The 19,798-nt window shown below is 36.7% G+C and overlaps 1 protein-coding gene and 1 non-coding gene across 2 annotated transcripts in view; one reads left to right on the top strand and one right to left on the bottom strand.

Annotated features, from left to right (window-relative positions):
- The window catches only part of YWHAE (tyrosine 3-monooxygenase/tryptophan 5-monooxygenase activation protein epsilon), a 35,534-nt gene extending 16,727 nt beyond the window's left edge, over positions 1-18,807 (top strand). The window contains exons 2-6 of the mRNA XM_061143042.1: positions 7,274-7,473; positions 10,324-10,430; positions 11,073-11,279; positions 13,312-13,448; positions 17,855-18,807. Coding sequence (XP_060999025.1) covers positions 7,274-7,473; positions 10,324-10,430; positions 11,073-11,279; positions 13,312-13,448; positions 17,855-17,907 — 704 coding nt within the window. The 3' untranslated portion in view covers positions 17,908-18,807. The remainder of the gene's footprint in view (positions 1-7,273; positions 7,474-10,323; positions 10,431-11,072; positions 11,280-13,311; positions 13,449-17,854) is intronic.
- On the bottom strand, positions 5,123-5,229 carry LOC133058048 (U6 spliceosomal RNA). The gene has a single exon (XR_009693173.1). It is a non-coding gene; the product is annotated as a U6 spliceosomal RNA (small nuclear RNA).
- Positions 18,808-19,798: the final 991 nt, after the last annotated feature.

Here is a 19,798-nt window from a genome sequence, read left to right as displayed (position 1 = left end):
CTTTGAGAATACAGAATTATCGATTGCAGTTCAGAAAGGTTGAAAACATGTTGACTTTCTCTTTGTACTTTCAGTTTTGAGATGTTAAATAGATTACATCCAGGCCTCTCTGCTTTCCAAAGTCTTAGGGGAGGCCGATCTGTCTCGAGATTATATGCCAGACTCTCTAAAAATGAATAAAATCATCCTTTGGCTTTTAGGTTAAGTATGTACATGCTGTCATATGAAGGGCATTTTTGATTCGTGGCATGCCTCAATGTGAATGAATAATTAAAGGGTATAACACTCCCCCCTTTTGTGCAAACTGAGTCTGTGGTGGAGTTCCTTGTTTTCATCCCTTAATTTCTAAACCATATCTCTTCAGAACTAAGTATTGAGATTTTAAGGGAGACATTCATTACATTAAGCCCTTTGGCCAACTGGAGCTCTTTCATCTTAGGCTTTTTAGTTCTTTCTTTGTCCTCAGCCTAGCTACTCTAAATATTGTTGCTGAGACAGGTCTGGTTTTCTGCTTTTTATTCATTTGAGAACTTCTCCCTCCCCCTAATGCAGACATCAGGTTTTCCTTTGCTGCTGTTCTCTTTCCCTCTTTGAGCCCAGATGACACAAATATATTTTCTGTGTATGGTACAAGAGCCATTTATCTTCATATATCCTACCTTTCCCTGATAATCATAAGATGAGAATGTTCTAAACTGTTTAAACTCTTTGACACTGGGGGCTTCTTTGCGGTTCAGTGGTTAAGATAGCAGGAGTGTGGGTTTGATCCCTGGTCAGGGAACTAAGATCACACACTATGAGGCACAGCCAAACAAAACTTTTTCTCAGCAACTGGGAAATTACTTAAGATATTTATTCTCTACCCCTTGCTGTTCTCATTTAGTGAAGAATGACTTTTTGTGTTGGTGATTCTTTTTTACATATTGTATTACCCTTATTTCAAATTTTTATTTTGTAAAGTGTCTGTAAGATAATAGTCATCGTGTGGTAAATTAAAAAAAAACTAAATGGGGGAAATGGTGGCGTTATATTGAAAAGTACAGATCCTACACTGCTACTTCTAATTTAACAATAGATCTTTCTCTTTTGAAAAAGTATTCTCGTTTAATAGAAATATTAATGTATCTTGGGGGCGTAAACACTTCTCTGTTAGTTCAGATGTATACATACAAAATACATTCTGATAGATCCTAGACTAATAATTTCAAACAGCCATGCCTGATAATTAAAAATTGGTCTAGAGGGATTTTTACTGAGGTGATTTTTATCATTACAACAAGGTGAATTTTACAGAGTTTTAAAATTTGCAGAGGTACTTCGCTTTTTTCCCCTCTGGCTTCCCCAATGATAGTTCTGCGTCACCCCTGAGATAACTTTGCATTCTTTCCATTTGACATAGTAATTTGGGAAGCTTGCCTTCATGTAAGCTAGAAATAAATTTATTGTCTTAAGTTTATTCTCATGTTGGGTCTATGAAGGAGTTTCTTTTCACCACTCCCCAGTTAATTGAAATTCTGCTATTATCATCAGGTCTGTCATTTGGGTTACTTTTCATTGAGAAAGGGGCACTACGGAGTTTGAGACAGAGCTACTTAGGTTATCTTCATTGTGTGTGTGCACTAGTGTATGTGTGAGAAAGAGAAAATACACAAAATAACAAAATTTACTATGTTGATTATTTTTAAATGTATAGTTCAGTGGTGGTAAATAAATACATTCATATTTTTGTGTAGCCGTTACTATCCACCCCCATAATTCTTTTCATCTTGTAAAATGGAAACTATCCATTAAACAGTAACTTTACTTTCTCCCCTCAGCCTCTGGCAACTAACATTATACTTTATTACTAAGTATTTCATATAAGTGGAATTGTACAATATTTGTCTTCTTGTGACTGGTTTCTTTCACTTAGCATGCTGTTCTCAGTGTTCATTTCTGTTGTAGCATATTGCACTATTTCCTTACTTTTTAATAGTCCATTGCAAGTGTATGCTATGTTTTGCTTATCTATTGATTCATTGATGGGTTCATTGATGGACACTTGGTTGCATCCGTGTTTTAACTATTGTGAATAATGCTGCTATAAAAATACCCAAATATATCCCTTTAAGACCCTGCTTTCAGTTCTTTTCGGTATTTACCCCAGAAGGGGGAATTGCTGGGTCTTATGGTAATTCTATTCAGAAATTTTCAAGGAACCACCATACTTGTTTACACAGCAGCTGTACCATTTTCCATGTCTACTAATAGGACACGGGGTCCAATTTCTCCACATTCTTGCCAACACCTGTTTTCTGGTTTCTTAATAGTGGTGTGAAATGGTAGGTCATCTTAGTCTTTTAAATAGGTAAAAGGAAGAGCTGGATTTTTTTCCCCTGTTGACTGTCTTTCTGTAAACATACCTTATACCCTAAGGGGCTCTTGATTGGAAATCAAATCTGGTTATTATTTAAAATGACACTTTTCTATCCTCTGTTACAGATTGCTTTGATGGGTTTATTTCCTACCCCCTCCTTATTTTTCCACCAACCTGTCACTTTTCCATATAAAGGACACGTCTATAGCCTTCACATTCACATACTTTGTGCCTCTTCTGGATAATCTATAGCAGATGAATCCATAAGGCTTCTAGAATACGGTATACCAAGTTCTCAGAATATCCCCAAATGCCTTGACTTTGTATTATGAAAGAGTTTTGGTCTTCTTTAGTCATTTCATGTACAGGATTCAAGATCAGATCATATAATATTATGAGTCTCTCCATAGTCTTGTTAATTGTGAATATTACTTGAATGTAGTATAAGCATTTACTGCTTTCCGGGAGGCACTAGTGGTAAAGAACTCGCTTGGCAATGCAGGAGACATAAGAGACCAGGGTTCGATCCCTGGGTTGGGAAGATCCCCTGGAGGAGGAAATGGCAACCCACTCCAGTGTTCTTGAGGGGATAATCCCATGGACAGAGGAACCTGGAGGGCTACAGTCCATGGGGTTGCAAAGAACTGGACACAACTGAAGTGATTTAGCATACACAGCAGGGTAGTCAGTAACAAATAGAGGCAAGCTGCTTCAGTGTAATGGACTAGGCTGTTACTCAATGAAGGGGAAATGACCTGGAACAAAACAAGTTTAGTATTTGGTTCAGCTCTCCTTTGAGTTGTGAGGATTACATATTTCAGAGTTTCTATAACAGTGGTGATTTTCAGTCAGCTATCCATTGTCCCCCAACTATCAAGAGTCCCAGGAATTGTATATTATTGCCTAAACCTCATGTACTAAACTCTGCCTCCGCAAATAATGATTTGACCATGAATTGCTGTTCTCGGGCACATAAATTGTGAACATATCTGCTGCAGAGAGATTTGACAGCCTCCCTCCATGCAAGAAATGCTGAGATCTCATTAATAGTTGCTGCAAAGGTGATGTCATGAAATACTAATTGTGTTTGAGAAGTTTATGTGAATACAACTGGTGTTAATCCTCTGCTGTTGGAGGTTTTAAGGGTGTGACTAGTCTAGAATTTTGGATAAATAGGGTTTTCACATGGTTTGGTGGGGGTGTATTGTAGTTAGGATTATGTTTCTATTGCTGGTGTTAAATGGATGCTGAGGATGTTAAAAGGTGTTAAGGATGACACCAGTGACATGAGAATTTCACTGTAGTCATAGTTTGCACAAATTGGTGCAAAGCACTGGTTGTAAGGCTTCTAGCAGTGGTGTGAAGCTCTTTCCTCTTACTCATGCTGCCCTTAGGCTTACTCCTCCTGGGATGGAGACGCTGCTGAGGGCAAAGTAGTGTTGGGCTTTTAAAAAGTAACGGCTGTTTTTTAAAAAAAAAAAAAAGGTTTTTTTTTTTTTTTTTAATGTATTTAACTGCCCTGGGTCTTAGTTGTGGCATGTGGGGTGTTTTTTTTTGTTGGTGTTGCAGCATGTGGGATCTGGTTACCTGACCAGGGATTGAGCCCTGGCCCCCTGCATTGGGAGCTTGGAGTCTTAACCACTGGACCACCAGGGAATTCCCTGCTTTTAAACTCAATAATTAAAAAGCAGGTAACTCAGAAACTGGCAAAGCATCGAATGGATGTTTTCCAGAGCATGCACACACAGCCAGTTCGCATGTGAAAAGATAGCAGCATCATTAGCCATCAAGGAAATGCAGATCAAAATCGAAGATAGCTCTTGATGCCCACTAGGATGACTTTAAAAAAAAGGAAACAAGTGTTGGTGAGATTATGGAGAAATTAGAATCATCCTCACTTGCTGACCCTATCTATAGTTTCAGTCTTAAAGTATATATTCAAAAGACTTGTGTGCATTCTTACATGAATGTTTATAGGAACATTATTCGTAATAGCTAAAAAGTGGGAAGTCAGTGTACAAAAATACATTAACTGAACGGATAAAGTGTGGCATAGATTGTATATAGTTGTTTAGTTGCTCAATCATGTCCAACTCTGCGAACTCATGGACTGTAGCCCACCAAGGTCCTCTGTCCTTGGAATTTTCCAGGCAAGAATACTGGAGTGGGTTGCTATTTCCTTCTCCAGGGGAATCTTCCCAGCCCAGGGATTGAACCTGCATCTCCTGCATTGCAGGTGGGTTCTTTACTGCTGAGTTAACCAGGGAATCCCAATTTTTAGATATTTGAGTAATGTTTTTCCATATATCATGTTGTAAAGCTCTGTAATTTAAAAGAATTATGGTCCTTTGTTGGTGTACCTAGGCTACTTTTTATTTAATTTTATTTAAAAATTTATATATATTTGGCTGTTTTGGGTCTTCGTTGCTGCATAGGCTTTTCTCTAGTTGCGGGGAGAAGGAGCTACTCTGGTTTGTGGTGCTTGGGCTTCTCATTTTGGTGACTTCCCTTGCTGCAGAGCATGGGCTCTAGGGCCCTCGGCCTTCAGTAGTTGCAGTGAGAGGGCTTGGCAGCTGTGGCTCCCCGGCTGTAGAGCACACGCTCAATAGTTGGGGCACACGGGATCTAACCAGTGTCTCCTACATTGGCAGGTGGATTCCTTACCTAGTAACCTTAGCTTTTACCTTTACCTTAGCCCTAGGTTACTTTTTTTTTTTTTTTTTGAATTCCAAAGATATTAACTGTTTTAATATGAAAAAATGAAAAAAAAATATGGAACACTTCATGAATTTGGGTGTCATCCTTGCACAGGGGCTATGCTAATCTTCTCTGTATCGTTCCAATTTTAGTATATGTGCCGCTGAAGCGAGCACCCTAGGTTACTTTTTAAATTGCTTTGTTGATAGCAACTTAGGTGAATTACTGTTTCATTTTTTAGGCATGTTTGTTAGTTTTTGAGAACTAATGTGGCAGTGAGCTTGAAATGATACCCTCTTTACTCCTAAACACTGCCAGTATTTTTTTCCATGGCTATGGTTAAAAAAAAATTGGATGTTTCAAATGAATGCTCCCAGGCTCCGACAAATGAATTAATGGTCTTATTACCATATATGCTCTAATATTTTTTTAAAGCTTCAGAATCTCCTTAAAAATTCAGCTGCATTGATGTAAGGTTTTATAATATACTACTTGACACATAAAATTGTTTTAGTAAATGTGATCAATTGTGTAACCACCATAGAACAATTGTTTCCCCCAAATTTCCTTTGCACTCCTTTGCTCATCAGCCCCTCACTTCACCCCCATGTCTTGATAGCCACTTCCTCTCTATTTTTATAGTTTCACAGTTTTTTTTCTAACTTGATTTAACTGGAATCATAGTCCATTTAGATCTGGCTTTTTTCAGTTAGCATGGTGTTTTTTAAAGTTCATCCAAAAAAAAAAAAAGTTCATCCATGCTGTTACTTGTATCAGTAGTTTGTTTTTTATTCTTGAGTACTATTCCATTGTATGGATGGACATTGGGGTTGTTTTCACCTTTTGAATATGATGAATAAAGTTGCTCTGGACATGTGTATAGTTTTATGGTGTAAGTAGTTTCTGTAAGAAATTACTGCACTGTTTTCTAGAGATCATACCATCTTAATATTTGTATTAACTTCCTGATATTAACTCCCTGTATTAACTTCCTGATATACTTTCTGGAAATATAATTTTTGGAAACATCATTTCATGGGATTACACATACTTTAGCATATCATTAAGCAGTGTTTCATAAAGCCACCATCTTCATCATATAATTATTATGTATTTATTATGCATACAATGCATACTAAGGATGCTTGTAAAATGCAGATCCTTGGATGTCATTACCAAAAGTTCTTACTCCGTAAAGTTGGCGAGTCACATGGTAATAATGACATTTAGTTATTTCAAAACCATAGTTTTCATTAATATATTTGTTTACTTCTTTGCAACATTTCTTTGTATTTATTTCTTTGCCCATGCCGATCTTAGTTTCCTGATGAAGGATCAAACCCGGGCCCCCTGCATTGGGAGCACAGAGTCTTATCCAGTGGACCACTAGGGAAGTCCCTTCATTAATAAATTTGTTCAGTTAGTGTTTCTTTTTTTTTTTCTTTCAGTTAGTGTTTCTTGAGGGGATTTTGGTTTTTCCTTTGCATTCACATGCATTTGATTACTTTTCTTTTTCCTGTACTCAAAATCTCCCAAGGTTTATCTCGGCCTCTTTGTTTGCTCGCCACCTAGTGGTAACAAGTAAGAACCACCCAAATGAATGAATTCATAGGAGGTGTACAGTGTCCTTCTAGAGGAGGAAGGATTGGAAAATCCAGAGAGAAGTTTGTGACTAACAAAAATGCTAACTATATATGTTTGCTGTATGAATGAATGCCCTTTGCTCTCATGACTTTTTTTTTTTGGGGGGGGTGTAGGAATTCAGTATTATTTAGTTGGGAAATAATTTGAGAAAAAATGCATTTGCTATCACTTTTTTTGAAAAAATGCATTTTAGAGCCTGTAAATTTAAAACTTTTGTCCTAAATGGCCAGCTGAATTACTTTTACTAGGAAATGGGTAGGTATGCATGCCTAATTCTCTTACTTACATGAGAGAGATGCCTCCAAGGCATACTAAATTATACTTGGTACTATATGAAGTCAGCTTGGTTCCATACAATTTATATTCTAGATCCTCTTGTTCTGGGCTCTTAATTTACTTTGTCTTTTACATGTTTTTTAGTTTTTTTGCTCATGCTAGTTTGATGATTGTGAAAGTTATTTTGCTAAAAAATTTGTCTTTTGTTTTACATTAGCTTGACAGAAAAAAGATTTTCTGTGATAGGGATGTTTTAACAAAACTTAGTTTGTAAGGTCTGATTTTACTTTTCACTTACAGAAATGGTGGAGTCAATGAAGAAAGTAGCAGGGATGGATGTGGAGTTGACAGTTGAAGAAAGAAACCTCCTATCTGTTGCATATAAAAATGTGATTGGCGCTAGAAGAGCTTCCTGGAGAATAATCAGCAGCATTGAGCAGAAAGAGGAGAACAAGGGAGGCGAGGACAAGCTAAAGATGATTCGGGAATATCGGCAAATGGTGAGATTGTTACATCTTAGTGTTCAAGTTGCTCAGTGGTGTCTCACACCTTTGCGACCCCATGGACTGTAGCCCACCAGACTCCTCTGTCCATGGGCTTCTCCAGGCTAGAATACTGGAGTGGGTTGCCATTCGCTTCTCCAGACAATCTTCTTAACCCAGGGATTGAACCTGGGTCTCCTCCATTGCAGGCAGATTCTTTACTGCCTGAGCTACTGGGTGGTCTGCATATCCTAGATAGCTTTAAAGAATGATGTCTTAGGTGTTAGACTGTTTAGACCATAGCCTAGTACACACATTGTTGTATACCTGTGTAATGTATATTTTATATTTTACTGGATTTGCATCTTTTACTCATCTGGGTTGAGAATTAACGGGCTATACAGTATTTTAGGAGAGAGGAGAAGACTTGTTTTTCCTTGAAAGCTGCAGAGAGCACCATGCAAGTAGAAAACTAATTTAATCATTGTTTCTATTGTGGTGACTACAAGATACTTCATTGAGTAACTTGAAATTACCATTCTTGACAATTTAACCAGTATTCATGTGCCTGTTATATACATCAGTTGATAGGTACTACAGGTACAAAAATGAGACAGTTAATATCCTTATGGAAGATCGGTCTAGTCATTGTTTTTATAATAGAAAATATCAGAGGGCACCAGATATTGGTAAATTTATTATCTCAGATATTATATGTGGGTATATGCTGATACATAATGTTTTTCTTGATGTGGCTTTTGATCAAGAAAGTTTAATCTAGAGCAGTGGTTCTCAAACCAGAAGTGACTTTGCTCCTCAGAAGACATTTGGTAGAGACATTTTAGATGAGGTTACTGCTAAGCATCCTGTTAGGCATAGAGTAGTCCCCCACTGTTGAGTGTTGAGAAACTGATTCTAAACACACTCTTAAAAGTACAGTGAGAAGAATTAAAAAAACTGTCACAAAGTTAGCATGGAGTGAATTTGGTGGATAGAGGGAAAGGGGAAACAGCATTTGCTGACTTCCATGAGATATTTCTAAATTACAAAATACATGTGCAAGTTACTGTATTTAATGTTTAAACGACCCTGTAAAGAGTAGATATTGTTCTAGTTTCTAGATAAAAACGGGTGTTCTGAGTGATTAATGTACCTGGGATCACATAGAAGGTGGTGAGCTGGTACCAGTGTGACCATTACCTTCAAACACATTGGGACAAAGATTATGGATTGTCAGTAGACAGGTTGGTGTTCCAGAGAGATGAGGAAATGAGGAGGTTGAGAGTGCTGAAGAGAGAAGTCTGTGTGCTAGATTGTGGGGTTTGGGGTAAGAAGGAAAGGAAGCAGGAAGCAAAGAGAGGAAGTGATAAATTGGGAGAAGATGAAAGGGTCAAGAGACTGGAGGTCTTGATGTGTCTCTAAGTATAAATAACAGGAGTAAAGAAACTGAAAAAAAAAGTTGTAATCCAGTAGTAAAATATTGGAACTTAAAAATTCCAGGCTAGAATAGCACAGTAAAGAGTGCACAAATAAAGGTCATGGAGTTGAGATCAAGGAGAACTACATTGAAAGGAACATGATAATGCCTTGGTGTGTGATACCAGGAATTGGAGAGGTAAGCTGTAGATACTCAGTGAATGTGTGTGAAGGGCCTGCAGAGATCTATTGATGACAGAAATTGATATTTTAAAACATAATGGGTGAGCTTCCAAGGGAGGAAGGGTTTGGAGTATTAGAACAGTCATCCTGAGTCAGTGAGGACTTAAGAGAATTCAGAAATCATCCTCCTCTTAGAGCAATCTATCTCTACTTGAAAAGCCATAAAGAAGGTAGTTCATTCAGGAGAGAGCTGGTTTTACTTAGAATCAGTACGAGATTATAGAAGAGTGAGTAGGAGAATTATTCACAATGGAAAGAAGGTTGCAGAGGGCACACAATGAATTTGGAAAGGTTAAACAATGTCATTGTGAAAGAGTGAAAGTATTACTTGCTCAGTTGTGTCTGACTCTTTGTGACTGCATGGACTGTGGCCCTTAAGGCTTGTCTGTCCACAGCATTCTCCAGGCAGGAATACTGGAGTGGGTTTCAGTTCCCTTCTCCAGGGGATCTTCCTGACCTGGGGATCAAACCTGGGACTCTTGCATTGCAGGCAGATTCTTTACCATTTGAGCCACCAGGGAAGACATTGTAGTAACAGAAAATTGAGAGGGGAATGTATGTGTGGAGGTAGTACATGTTTTTGCCATGATAAACAGATTGAAAGAAGTGGCAGTGTTTACTTCGATCTGTAGACTTTTGATGTCGTAGCTGGTTATGGATCTATCAGTAAGGTGGTTTACAGTTGAGCATAATAGTGGTTAAGGAATATGAGTCCCAGAGGCAAAATGCCTGGCTCTGAGTTTTTATTCCATCCCTTAGAAACTGTGAGCCTAGCCATGCAGGCTACTTGGGTTCAAGTTTTCACTCTGCTTCTAAGTTCTTTAAGGTAGTTATCTTTGGTCAAATACAGTGATCTTTGTTTTCCTATGTAAATGGAGACAAAAGCTAGTTTAAAAAAAAAAAAAAAGCTAGTTAATATGTTGCATTCAGTAAGTAGTAATCACCGTCTTACTTCTATAGCTGAACTGTGATTCTATAGCTGAACTGTGAGTTGTTCCCCCCACCCCCATCACATAACTGATGGCATGTAGGAAGAAGTACTTTACATAAACCGAAGACAGATTTTCTCTGCTTTTGTATCAAGAGTGGAAAAGGAGGTTTGGAGAGGGATATATATGTTCTCTTTAACATGGTTCTCTTCTCCAAACCAGAGATAGAATGTGATAATTTGTGTAATTTCTTAAATAATTTTTGACTCTTTTTTTTCAGGTTGAGACTGAGCTAAAGTTAATCTGTTGTGACATTCTGGATGTACTGGACAAACACCTCATTCCAGCAGCTAACACTGGCGAGTCCAAGGTTTTCTATTATAAAATGTAGGTTCTATACTAGAAGGGAAGATATAAATCAGATTAAATGTTGGCTATCTTAGAATCATCAATTTTTCATATAGATTTTTCAACATTTTATTTAATGTTGGAAGGATGGTTAAAAGAGGAGTGATTCTCAAGACTTGGTTTTTGAATACTCATTTGCAGATTCACTACTAAGAATAATCATTGTTACTGCATTTAAGATGACAGACGATTGCTGTAAAAAATGTACTAGATTTTGTGTTACCTGTATATATATTCATTTGTTTGTGTAAGGGATACCCACAAGCTACAAGCAATGCATTACACAGTTCAGTCTTAACATTTTATATAGTTGTTTTTTTATTTCATTAACAAACTGTTGTGCTGTTCTTTGGAACCACTTTCTGTGTTTAATTCCGGTCTATTGAGTGATAAAATTTGTTGATTTTTGAACATTTTCAGTTAATTTCCCTAGGATTTTGCTTATATTTGGCAGTGTGAAATCTCTTGAGTCATTCCTGAGTTTTTGAATTATTGAAGTATATACATCTGTTTCATGTTTTTATCACAACTTTATATAATAGAGAAAAATTTTTAACAACTTATTTTAAAAAGCATTATTCTAATTCTGTTTTTGTTGTGTTTTGTTTTGTTTTGCTTTAGGAAAGGGGACTACCACAGGTATCTGGCTGAATTTGCCACAGGGAATGACAGGAAGGAGGCTGCGGAGAACAGCCTAGTGGCTTATAAAGCTGCTAGTGATATTGCAATGACAGAACTTCCACCAACACATCCCATCCGCTTAGGTCTTGCTCTCAATTTTTCTGTATTCTACTATGAAATTCTTAATTCCCCCGACCGTGCCTGCAGGTAAGTCTCTAAAGAGAAAAAAAACTCTTGACTGTGAAAGTGAAAAAGGTTACCAAAAAAAAATGGCTACTTGTTTTTCTGTCTTGTTTCCTGGGGCTGCCTTCCTTGGCCTGGCCCTGTAATGAAGAATTTTGGCTTTTAACACAACTGTGTTGGATGATACAAAGACAGACCTATTTCAGTTCACTAGGATAGTAGTTAGGATAATTATGCAATGAGGAAAAATTTGATTGTTGATTGAAAAGAATCTTGTTACAGAGTAGGAGTAAGGAATGAGGGATTTTCATAATAGAATTGTCTTCATTTTTGTATATTAGCTTTCAGTTTTTGTACCGTGTTCAATATAGTTATGCTCTTAGTATGCATACTGTTTTGTATTTTCTGTCATAAAGTTTGCCATCTTATTGATGTATTTAAAAGTGTTACCCCATTTATACTTCAGGTTATTCCCAATTTTGATACATAAATTTAAGGAATATATGTACGTGGGTTTTTATTTCTTAAGTATACACGACATGCAGTTTATCATTCTGTGTTTAAATGTGCAGTTCAGTGACATTAAGTGGGTGTGCATGTGTGCTGAATCGTGTCCGACTCTGCGACCCCATGGACAGTAGCTCCTCTGTTGATGGAATTTTCCGGGCAAGAATATTGGAATGGGTTGTCATATCCTACTCCAGGGGATCTTCGAAACCCAGGGGTTGAACCCAGGTCTCCTGCACTGCAGGCAGATTGTTAAACCGCTAAGCCACCAGGGAAGCCCACCAGGCTCCTTTGTCCATGGGATTCTCCAGGCAAGAGTACTGCAGTGGGTAGACATTAAGTACACCCATGATACTGTCTGTTGCATCTATTTCTAAAACTTACTCATCACCTGAAACAAACTTACCACTAAACAAGAACACTATATACACCTCTGCCTGATTTTCTGATACTCTTGTCTATGAATTTGCCTATTTTAGATACATCATAGAATAGGAGTAAGTGTTACAAAGTAACCTCAGTGTTCTTGGGTATGTAGGAATCCGATATTCCCTGAAAGAAGAGATTTTCCAGCTGTCAGGTGGATTCTTTTGAATGAAAAATCAATATTAATTCATCTAAAAGCTTTCTAAATGGCTAGTTGAGTGTGTCCAAGCAGGTAATATCTCTTAACTGCAGAAGCTGTGGCTGTTCAGGGATAGTATTGGTTGACTCTTCGTTGCCGTTCTCTAGTCTAGCTGTTGCACACACAGCTTCAGCTTCAGTCCTTCCCGAGCTTTTGCTTTAATGTGAAGTATGCCATTTGTGCTCTCTTTCTACCCATTAAGATAAGTTCAAATATGACTTCCTAATTTGCTCACCCTCTTGGGTCCCTGAAGTACTTTCTCTAGGTTGGCACTTCATCTTTATTTTATAGTAGCTGTTTATGTCACTCCCTCTATTTTTATGTGTTTTTAAAAAGTTCATTGTGGACTCATATTATGTCTCTTTGCTCTTTTTCCTACCTGTTCCAGCATCACTTGGTATACATAGTACACAGTACTCAAAAAGTAAAGGTGAATTTTGTTTCTTAACTGTAGTAAATGGCTTATATGATCACATTTTTGTGGGTTTTTTCTTTCTTGCTCTGTTAACATTAAATTTTATTGAATTGTGAGATACTGTCCCAGAAATTTTTCTTTGGCATTAAAACTTTATTAAATAAAATTAAACTGACTAGAATTTGGAAATACCTTTCATATGCATATATTTTGATGGTGGCTTGGATGGGATTAGGTCTGACTGTCAAAAACATAGTAATAAGTGGAACTCTAACAAAAGTTTCACTAGTTCCACAGTTGCTGGGTTACAAAACTAAGAAAGGCGTTTCAGTAGTTACACCTGTTTCAGTGCCTAAACCCAAGCATTCAGCGTCTAATAGTGTCTAGTAGTGATAACTAAAGAAAAGACTGAAATTTAACTTACATCATTTCTAAAATCTGTTTTTGGGCTTGTTTAGTTTATTTTGGACTTGTTTATTTTTATAATACATTTATATGAATTCTCGTAGGTTGGCAAAAGCAGCTTTTGATGATGCAATTGCAGAACTGGACACGCTGAGTGAAGAAAGCTATAAGGACTCTACACTTATCATGCAGTTGTTACGTGATAATCTGACACTATGGACTTCAGACATGCAGGGTGATGGTAAGGAGACTGAAGTTAAATTGTGTCTCTTTCAGTTGTTGGATCTATTTACTCTTAGAAAATTGGGATTTCTTTACATTAAGCTATAACTTAGACTCAGCCTATCCTCCAAACTATCAAATTTTAATTACTGCCTTTACAGGAAATGGTATCAAAGTACAGCCTTACATTTTGGTCTGTAAGATAACATAAAAGGCCTGTTTGGAAAAGGAGATCTTTTGTTAATAATCAAAGATTTAAGGATTTACCTGTCATAACATTGGCTAAACTTAGTTTTCTGTTCTATCGGTTTTGAAAGATGGAGGGGAGAGGAAGTAGTTCATATTACCATTCCTCAGATTCAATCTTAGGGGTCTAAGGTTAATTATATTTTATTGTTGTTGTCACTGTTTTGGCTGAGTGGCAATCCTCAGGTTAAAACTTAGATGGTTATAAGTAGATATTTATGGTATCTTTTCTGTGTGGAAATCTTTTTTTTAGATAAAAGGACTTATTTCCCTCTATATTCTATACAACAGATGAAACACCCTGCTCATATAGGTCCTTATTTTAGAGATCTGGTATAGTCTCTGTTTTTTGATGTTGCCGTTGTAAATAGTAGTAGAGTATTTTAGAAAATTTAATCTTGTTGTTGGGAGTAGGGTGGGTTCTTAATGATTATTCCAGATGTAAAGGACCAAATTTGTCACGTTTCTTGATTTTAAAGAATATTTTATTCTACTCATTTCTAAAGAATTGTTTTTAACCATGATAGATCATTGAAAGGGTGGGGGGACTGGACCGGGAGATGGACACAAACTAGTGTGACATGATAATTATAAGAGTGTGTGTAACTGGCTTTGGTGATGCAGGGAGTGGAAACAACATTTGTCATTTTTAGGTACAAATCCTTTAAAAGTGTATTACCCAAACTGAAGCATGTTTTGTATTCCTTGAGGCTAGATGTAGTTTCTCTTGGTCAGACCAGCATATATTGTATTTGGAAACATAACTTTTTAAAGATGTATCTGAAAATGGATGTCAGGGAATGTAGGTTGGCAGTGGAAGGACAGAGTCAGATTTTAGAATTATCTTGTCTTATGGTAAGTGAGAGTTAGGGGACTCTGCTCCTAAAATGCAGTAGCTCTCTGAACTATTTAGAACTTGACTAGGTTTGGCTTGAGATTTGTGGTGCATGTGACTTACTTGCACACTTCACCACAAAGCCAGATGGAGTCACAGATTACTTTTCATCAGCACAGCACTGCAGGCAACCACTACCAGTCTGTGGGACTCAAAACCAACTAAACCATCTCTGAACTAATTACTGGGGTTCCTTCCAGCTTTAAATTCTATTGTATTCTAACAATAACTACTAAGAAGAATGGCCAGATAGCTGTGGACTCTTCATAGTCACCCCCAGCTCAGAGAAGACTAATATCTCTCTGCCTGTTTGAGGGGATAAAAGGAAAGCATGTGGAGAGTTTGGTAAGCGGTATTGACCTAAACTTTGATCTCTCGGGATATTTTTTTGAGGGTGAAAAATAACAAAAAAGGTGATTTTGCAAAGCAATTTTTTTTATACACATTTGGTACAGATGTCACCTTTTATAAAGTTGCTAGATTCCAAAAATAAAAAAAAAAATAAAGTCTGATTTTCTGTTACTACTTATAACTAAGAATTGACTAAGGTATATTGTAATTCCATTTATACAGAATCAAAGGTTTTCTTGGTTATCAAGCATGTTTTATTAAATGGATTATTTAAAAATAAAATATCTTTAAACTTACTATGTTTTCATAGTTGAGAATGTCCTTTGTACAAAATGTTTCATTACATTTTAATCTTAAACACTTAAATTAGTGAAATTCAGTTGCATCAATTCCTTATCACTTTGTAGGTCGACCAGTTAATTAAATTTCATTGAGAGATTAATTTTCCTCTTACGAGGTGTGTTACAAAATATTTGGAATTATGAAACATGGTTTAACTTGAAAAATTCAAGTGGTTTGTTGAAATCTTAGCAAAATAAACAAGCTGTCTGAAATTACAAATTGTTGATACGAGAAAATTATTTGCCAGTTTTGCTAAAAGGTGTAAGGTGTTACATGTTAAGTTGGTTTTGTGGTTTAGAATCAATGCTGAATGTGGAAGAGTTTGGGGTATGAAGTTAGTCAGGATGTTATTTGCACTTAGTTTAAGGATTATTTTCTCCTTTTTTACTTTAAATGTGAAAAGTGGTGTAAAAAACCATTTGAATTGAGGGTTTCTAAACAAAGAGATCTATGAAATTTATGTTGTTCACAAACCTTTACTTATATATGCTTGTATTCTTTTGCCTGCAGAATGTTAATGTCTGTCTGGGTGTGTTCAAACATAATTCTTTAAAGGGAGCACCACTTTTTCTCATCAAACAATTTCAGTCCTTTTTCTTTTATCCTATGATCAGAGGACTGTTTAATACACAAGTTCATTGAGAGGAAATGTGTTCTCTGCTTGTTCCCTTCTCCCTTCCCAATCCAGAAACTGGGCAAAGAAATACATATCTGAGGAAACGTTTTCCCCTCTTCTGTATACCTTTTAAGAGGATATTTTATCCTCTTAAAAAGGAACAGATTATTTCTTAGAGTGAAGTTCATACAAAGTAATAAATATTCCACAATCTGATTCCTCTAAGTCATTGGTGTTTTCCTTTGTCCTGCTCTTGGTTTATTTTTCTTGTAATGTTGCTTTCATATGATTGTTCTCCCTCCCTTTCTCCTTACAATATAGATTCCTAAAGGAAAATCCAACTCTTCCTTTCCTAAAAACTCTACTTTGTAAGTCATTATCATGGCACAGTGAATTCTGCTTTTAGTTTTGGTTCTTCACTAATCATGCCTGCATATCATCATCTTGTTGCTTAAAAATCTGCCTGTTATACATCCCAGGATGCAAAACCTTTTAAGACATTTATGATCTGCTACCCCTGTCTACTTCTGGTTGGGTGTGACTTCTCTGACAATGTTTTTACGCCAGAGTTATTTGGAACTTTTGGCAAATCTACTGGTTGCTTATAAGTAAATTAAGAGTGTGCTCTATTGATGTATGTTAACCGTATTTTGGCTGTGTATTGCTGTTGAAAATGAGTGTGAATGTTCTTATCATTTCTTAAGTTTGAATACATTATTGTTCATTGGGAGAACAATTGGGTGGTCCATCATTTCTTCCCTCAGTAAATGGTTGTTTTTGTCTTTTCTTTGCATGTCTTTCTAAATGTGAGTCAAAAAATCTTCATGTGCCTTAAACACTTTTTAAAAACAATAAATGGCAAACATTTTTATCAGAAAAGAAATGTTGAAATGACTAAAACTATCTTTACCCTTACTGCCATGACAGCATTTATCCTATCAAGGTCTTTCAGACAAGACCATTTAAAGGTGCTCCTCAGTTTCACTTTCTGTCTGTAGGGAGCTGGTCTTCGTGTCACTTGTCCATTCTGAATAATTTAACAAGCAGTAGGAATGGATGGATTGTCTGAAGTATCATGATTGTTGGATTAGTTCATTGATTTTTCATTTATTTTGATCAAACTAGTAACTACTTAGGAATTAGTGGTTTATTAAAGCACAAAAGAATGTAACTTTTATCTGTTTATTTTCTGGCAAAAGCCTGCATGCTTCCTTATTATGGCTGTCTTATGCTTATTAATAGGTAGATGACTGGTGAATAGGCTGGCTTTCGATTGCATGTCATAGTGCAGTTGAAATTCCTCAGGCTAATTGATAATCATGTTCAAAGGGAAGAGAAAAGTGGCATGAGAGAACTGGTCCAAATGCCCTTCTTTAATAACCTCAGTGGTCTGGTGTACTTTGAGCATGCTGTTCCACTCTGGAGTGAGAGATTTGGTTTATGGTTTGGTGCGATTATCCAAGATACAAAGTGTGTAAAATATTCGTTTACAAAAGCAGAATCCTCCAATTCCTTTGAATCATTTTACTGCTCAGTTCTCATATTGAAATTTTTCTAATGAACCTTCAGATCAATTAGATTTTGCAAAAATTTATAAAATACTCTTGGTTCTTGAAGAGGTGAGGTTATTGAGAAAGAGTATTTTGACTCAAGAGAAACATGAAAGCTTGAAAATCATTTTAATAATATGGTTACCTTGGCTGTCCACTTAAGAGCTTTTTTAGCATAAAAACATTGACTTTTACTATGCATCAATTTTTTTTTTTCCATCCTGTTGATCATTCAGGACCTTAATCCAGCAGCACCTCTTGGTTTAGGCATCTAAGGTGTCAAGGATGGTAGAAGTCCTTTGCCTGTCTGTGTTTAAACCAGTTGTATCAAATATAAGGAGTATTATGCTTGGAATGATACCTTTGTCTGTCCCACAGCAACCTAGTTTAGTAGGTTATAAATTAATTGTCATTCTTCTTTGCAGGTGAAGAGCAGAATAAAGAAGCGCTGCAGGATGTGGAAGATGAAAATCAGTGAGACATAAAAGCCAACAAGAGAAACCATCTCTGACCACCCTAGACCTTCCCATCCCACCCCTCTTGGAAATTCCCCCATTGTCACTGAGAACCACCAAATCTGACTTTTACATTTGGTCTCAGAATTTAGGTTCCTGCCCTGTTGGTTTTTTTTTTTTTTTTTAAAACAGTTTTCAAAAGTTCTTAAAGGCAAGAGTGAATTTCTGTGGATTTTACTGGTCCCAGCTTTTAGGTTCTTTAAGAACACTAACAGGACTGCATAGAGGCTTTTTCAGCATTACTGTATTGTCTCCTGCCAGATGTGGCAAGATCACCATTAGAAATGGAAATTACATTCGAAAGCCATTAGAATTTTATGTGATGCAAGCATCTAAGAGAAAGGTTAATCACACTATAGAGGTGTATGTGGTATCATTTTCCCTTTTTCTAATTGTTTAAATTGAATTTTATACCAATGTTTAAAATTAATTGGATGTTAGCTTGAGGTGGTAAAAGGTTTTTTGGGGAGTTTGTTGTAATGGTTTTGCTGTAAAAAAGTGTTTCAAACTCTGCTGAAATGTTGCTGAAAAGCATGGTGCTGGTAACAGTTCAACAATCCGTGGCTGCTCATTCTTGCCTACTTTTACTCTCCCTCTGAAGCAGGTTAGCATTGAAGGTGGTATGGAAAAGCCTGCATGCGTGTTCAATTCTTTGTTTCTTCTCCTCCCCTCTCCCCCAGGCCCGCCCCTCCCCTCCTTCGCTCGCTCAACCTCTTTTGTTCAGTATGTGTAACTTGAAGCTAATTTGTACTACTGGATATCTGACTGGAGCCACAGATACAGAATCTGTATTGTTCTTACTGAAACACAGCATGGATTAACATTAAACTTAAATAAAACAAACCTAAATTAAAAATGCCAAACATACTGTGCCTCTATCCTTTTTCCTTCTATAATAAAATCTCTAGTCTAAACAGATTGATTATATTTTTTTGCCTGAATGTGAAGAAGATCTCATTTCTTTTTTTTTCTCTCATAAATCACTTGTTTCCCAAAAATGATGTATGTTTCTGGGGGGAGAATTACATTTATGTAACCTGGTTCTGAGGAACAGGAAGTATAAATAGTGCAAGTATCCCCTCTAAATCAGGTAACAGTGTGATGTTTATTTTAATTATTAAAGTGCCAGTGTTTGTTTATAATACAAAATGTACTTAAGGATCATCTAACATGCAATTTTTGGAGTTGTACAACTGAAGGCTGAGTTTACTCTTGGCCTGCCCCAGTGAGTGGCAGGAATAGAGAAGAATTAAATAGATTCTCAGTGTACACGTACACATGGTGAAATAGTAGTACAGTGGTCCTCTTTATTAGAAACACTCGATGTAAGTAATATCTTTGAGGGAATTTATACAACAGTGTGTACAGATATTTAGTTAATATAGATCATTTTATGTTAGGCATTGAGGTCTGTCTCGTTTGAATGACTGCCTCACATTGATATACTCCTGATTTTGGGGGGGGGGGGGTTGACTACTCTTGAACATTGAGCTTATTTCCAGCTTTGCAGTTGTAAATGCTGCTGCAGTAAAATGTCTTTGTTAATGGTCTGCTTAAATAGTTGCCTGTGTATCTGTGATACATTTCTAGATTCCCTGTGTTAGAAAACAACTTTGCAATACATTGGGTTGGCCAGAACATTCATTCGGTTAGTGACTTACATTGATCAATAAAGTTCATGGTGAAAATATGTCTTTTATTTTTACCAAATGAGCTTTTTGGTCAACCCAGTATTTTCCCTCGAAGAGTTAGTCCACGTTACAGCCACATCAGCAACATGTGAGAGTACCAGCTTCACTGTGCTCGACTCGCTGCTACGTGAGATGTGCCAGAAGTGTATCTTGGACTTCAGTT

Source organism: Dama dama, chromosome 5, assembly GCF_033118175.1.
Source record: "Dama dama isolate Ldn47 chromosome 5, ASM3311817v1, whole genome shotgun sequence".
Lineage (NCBI taxonomy): Eukaryota > Metazoa > Chordata > Mammalia > Artiodactyla > Cervidae > Dama > Dama dama.
The sequence above is the reverse complement of the archived record's forward strand: the minus strand, read 5'-3'. Positions and strand labels throughout refer to the sequence as shown.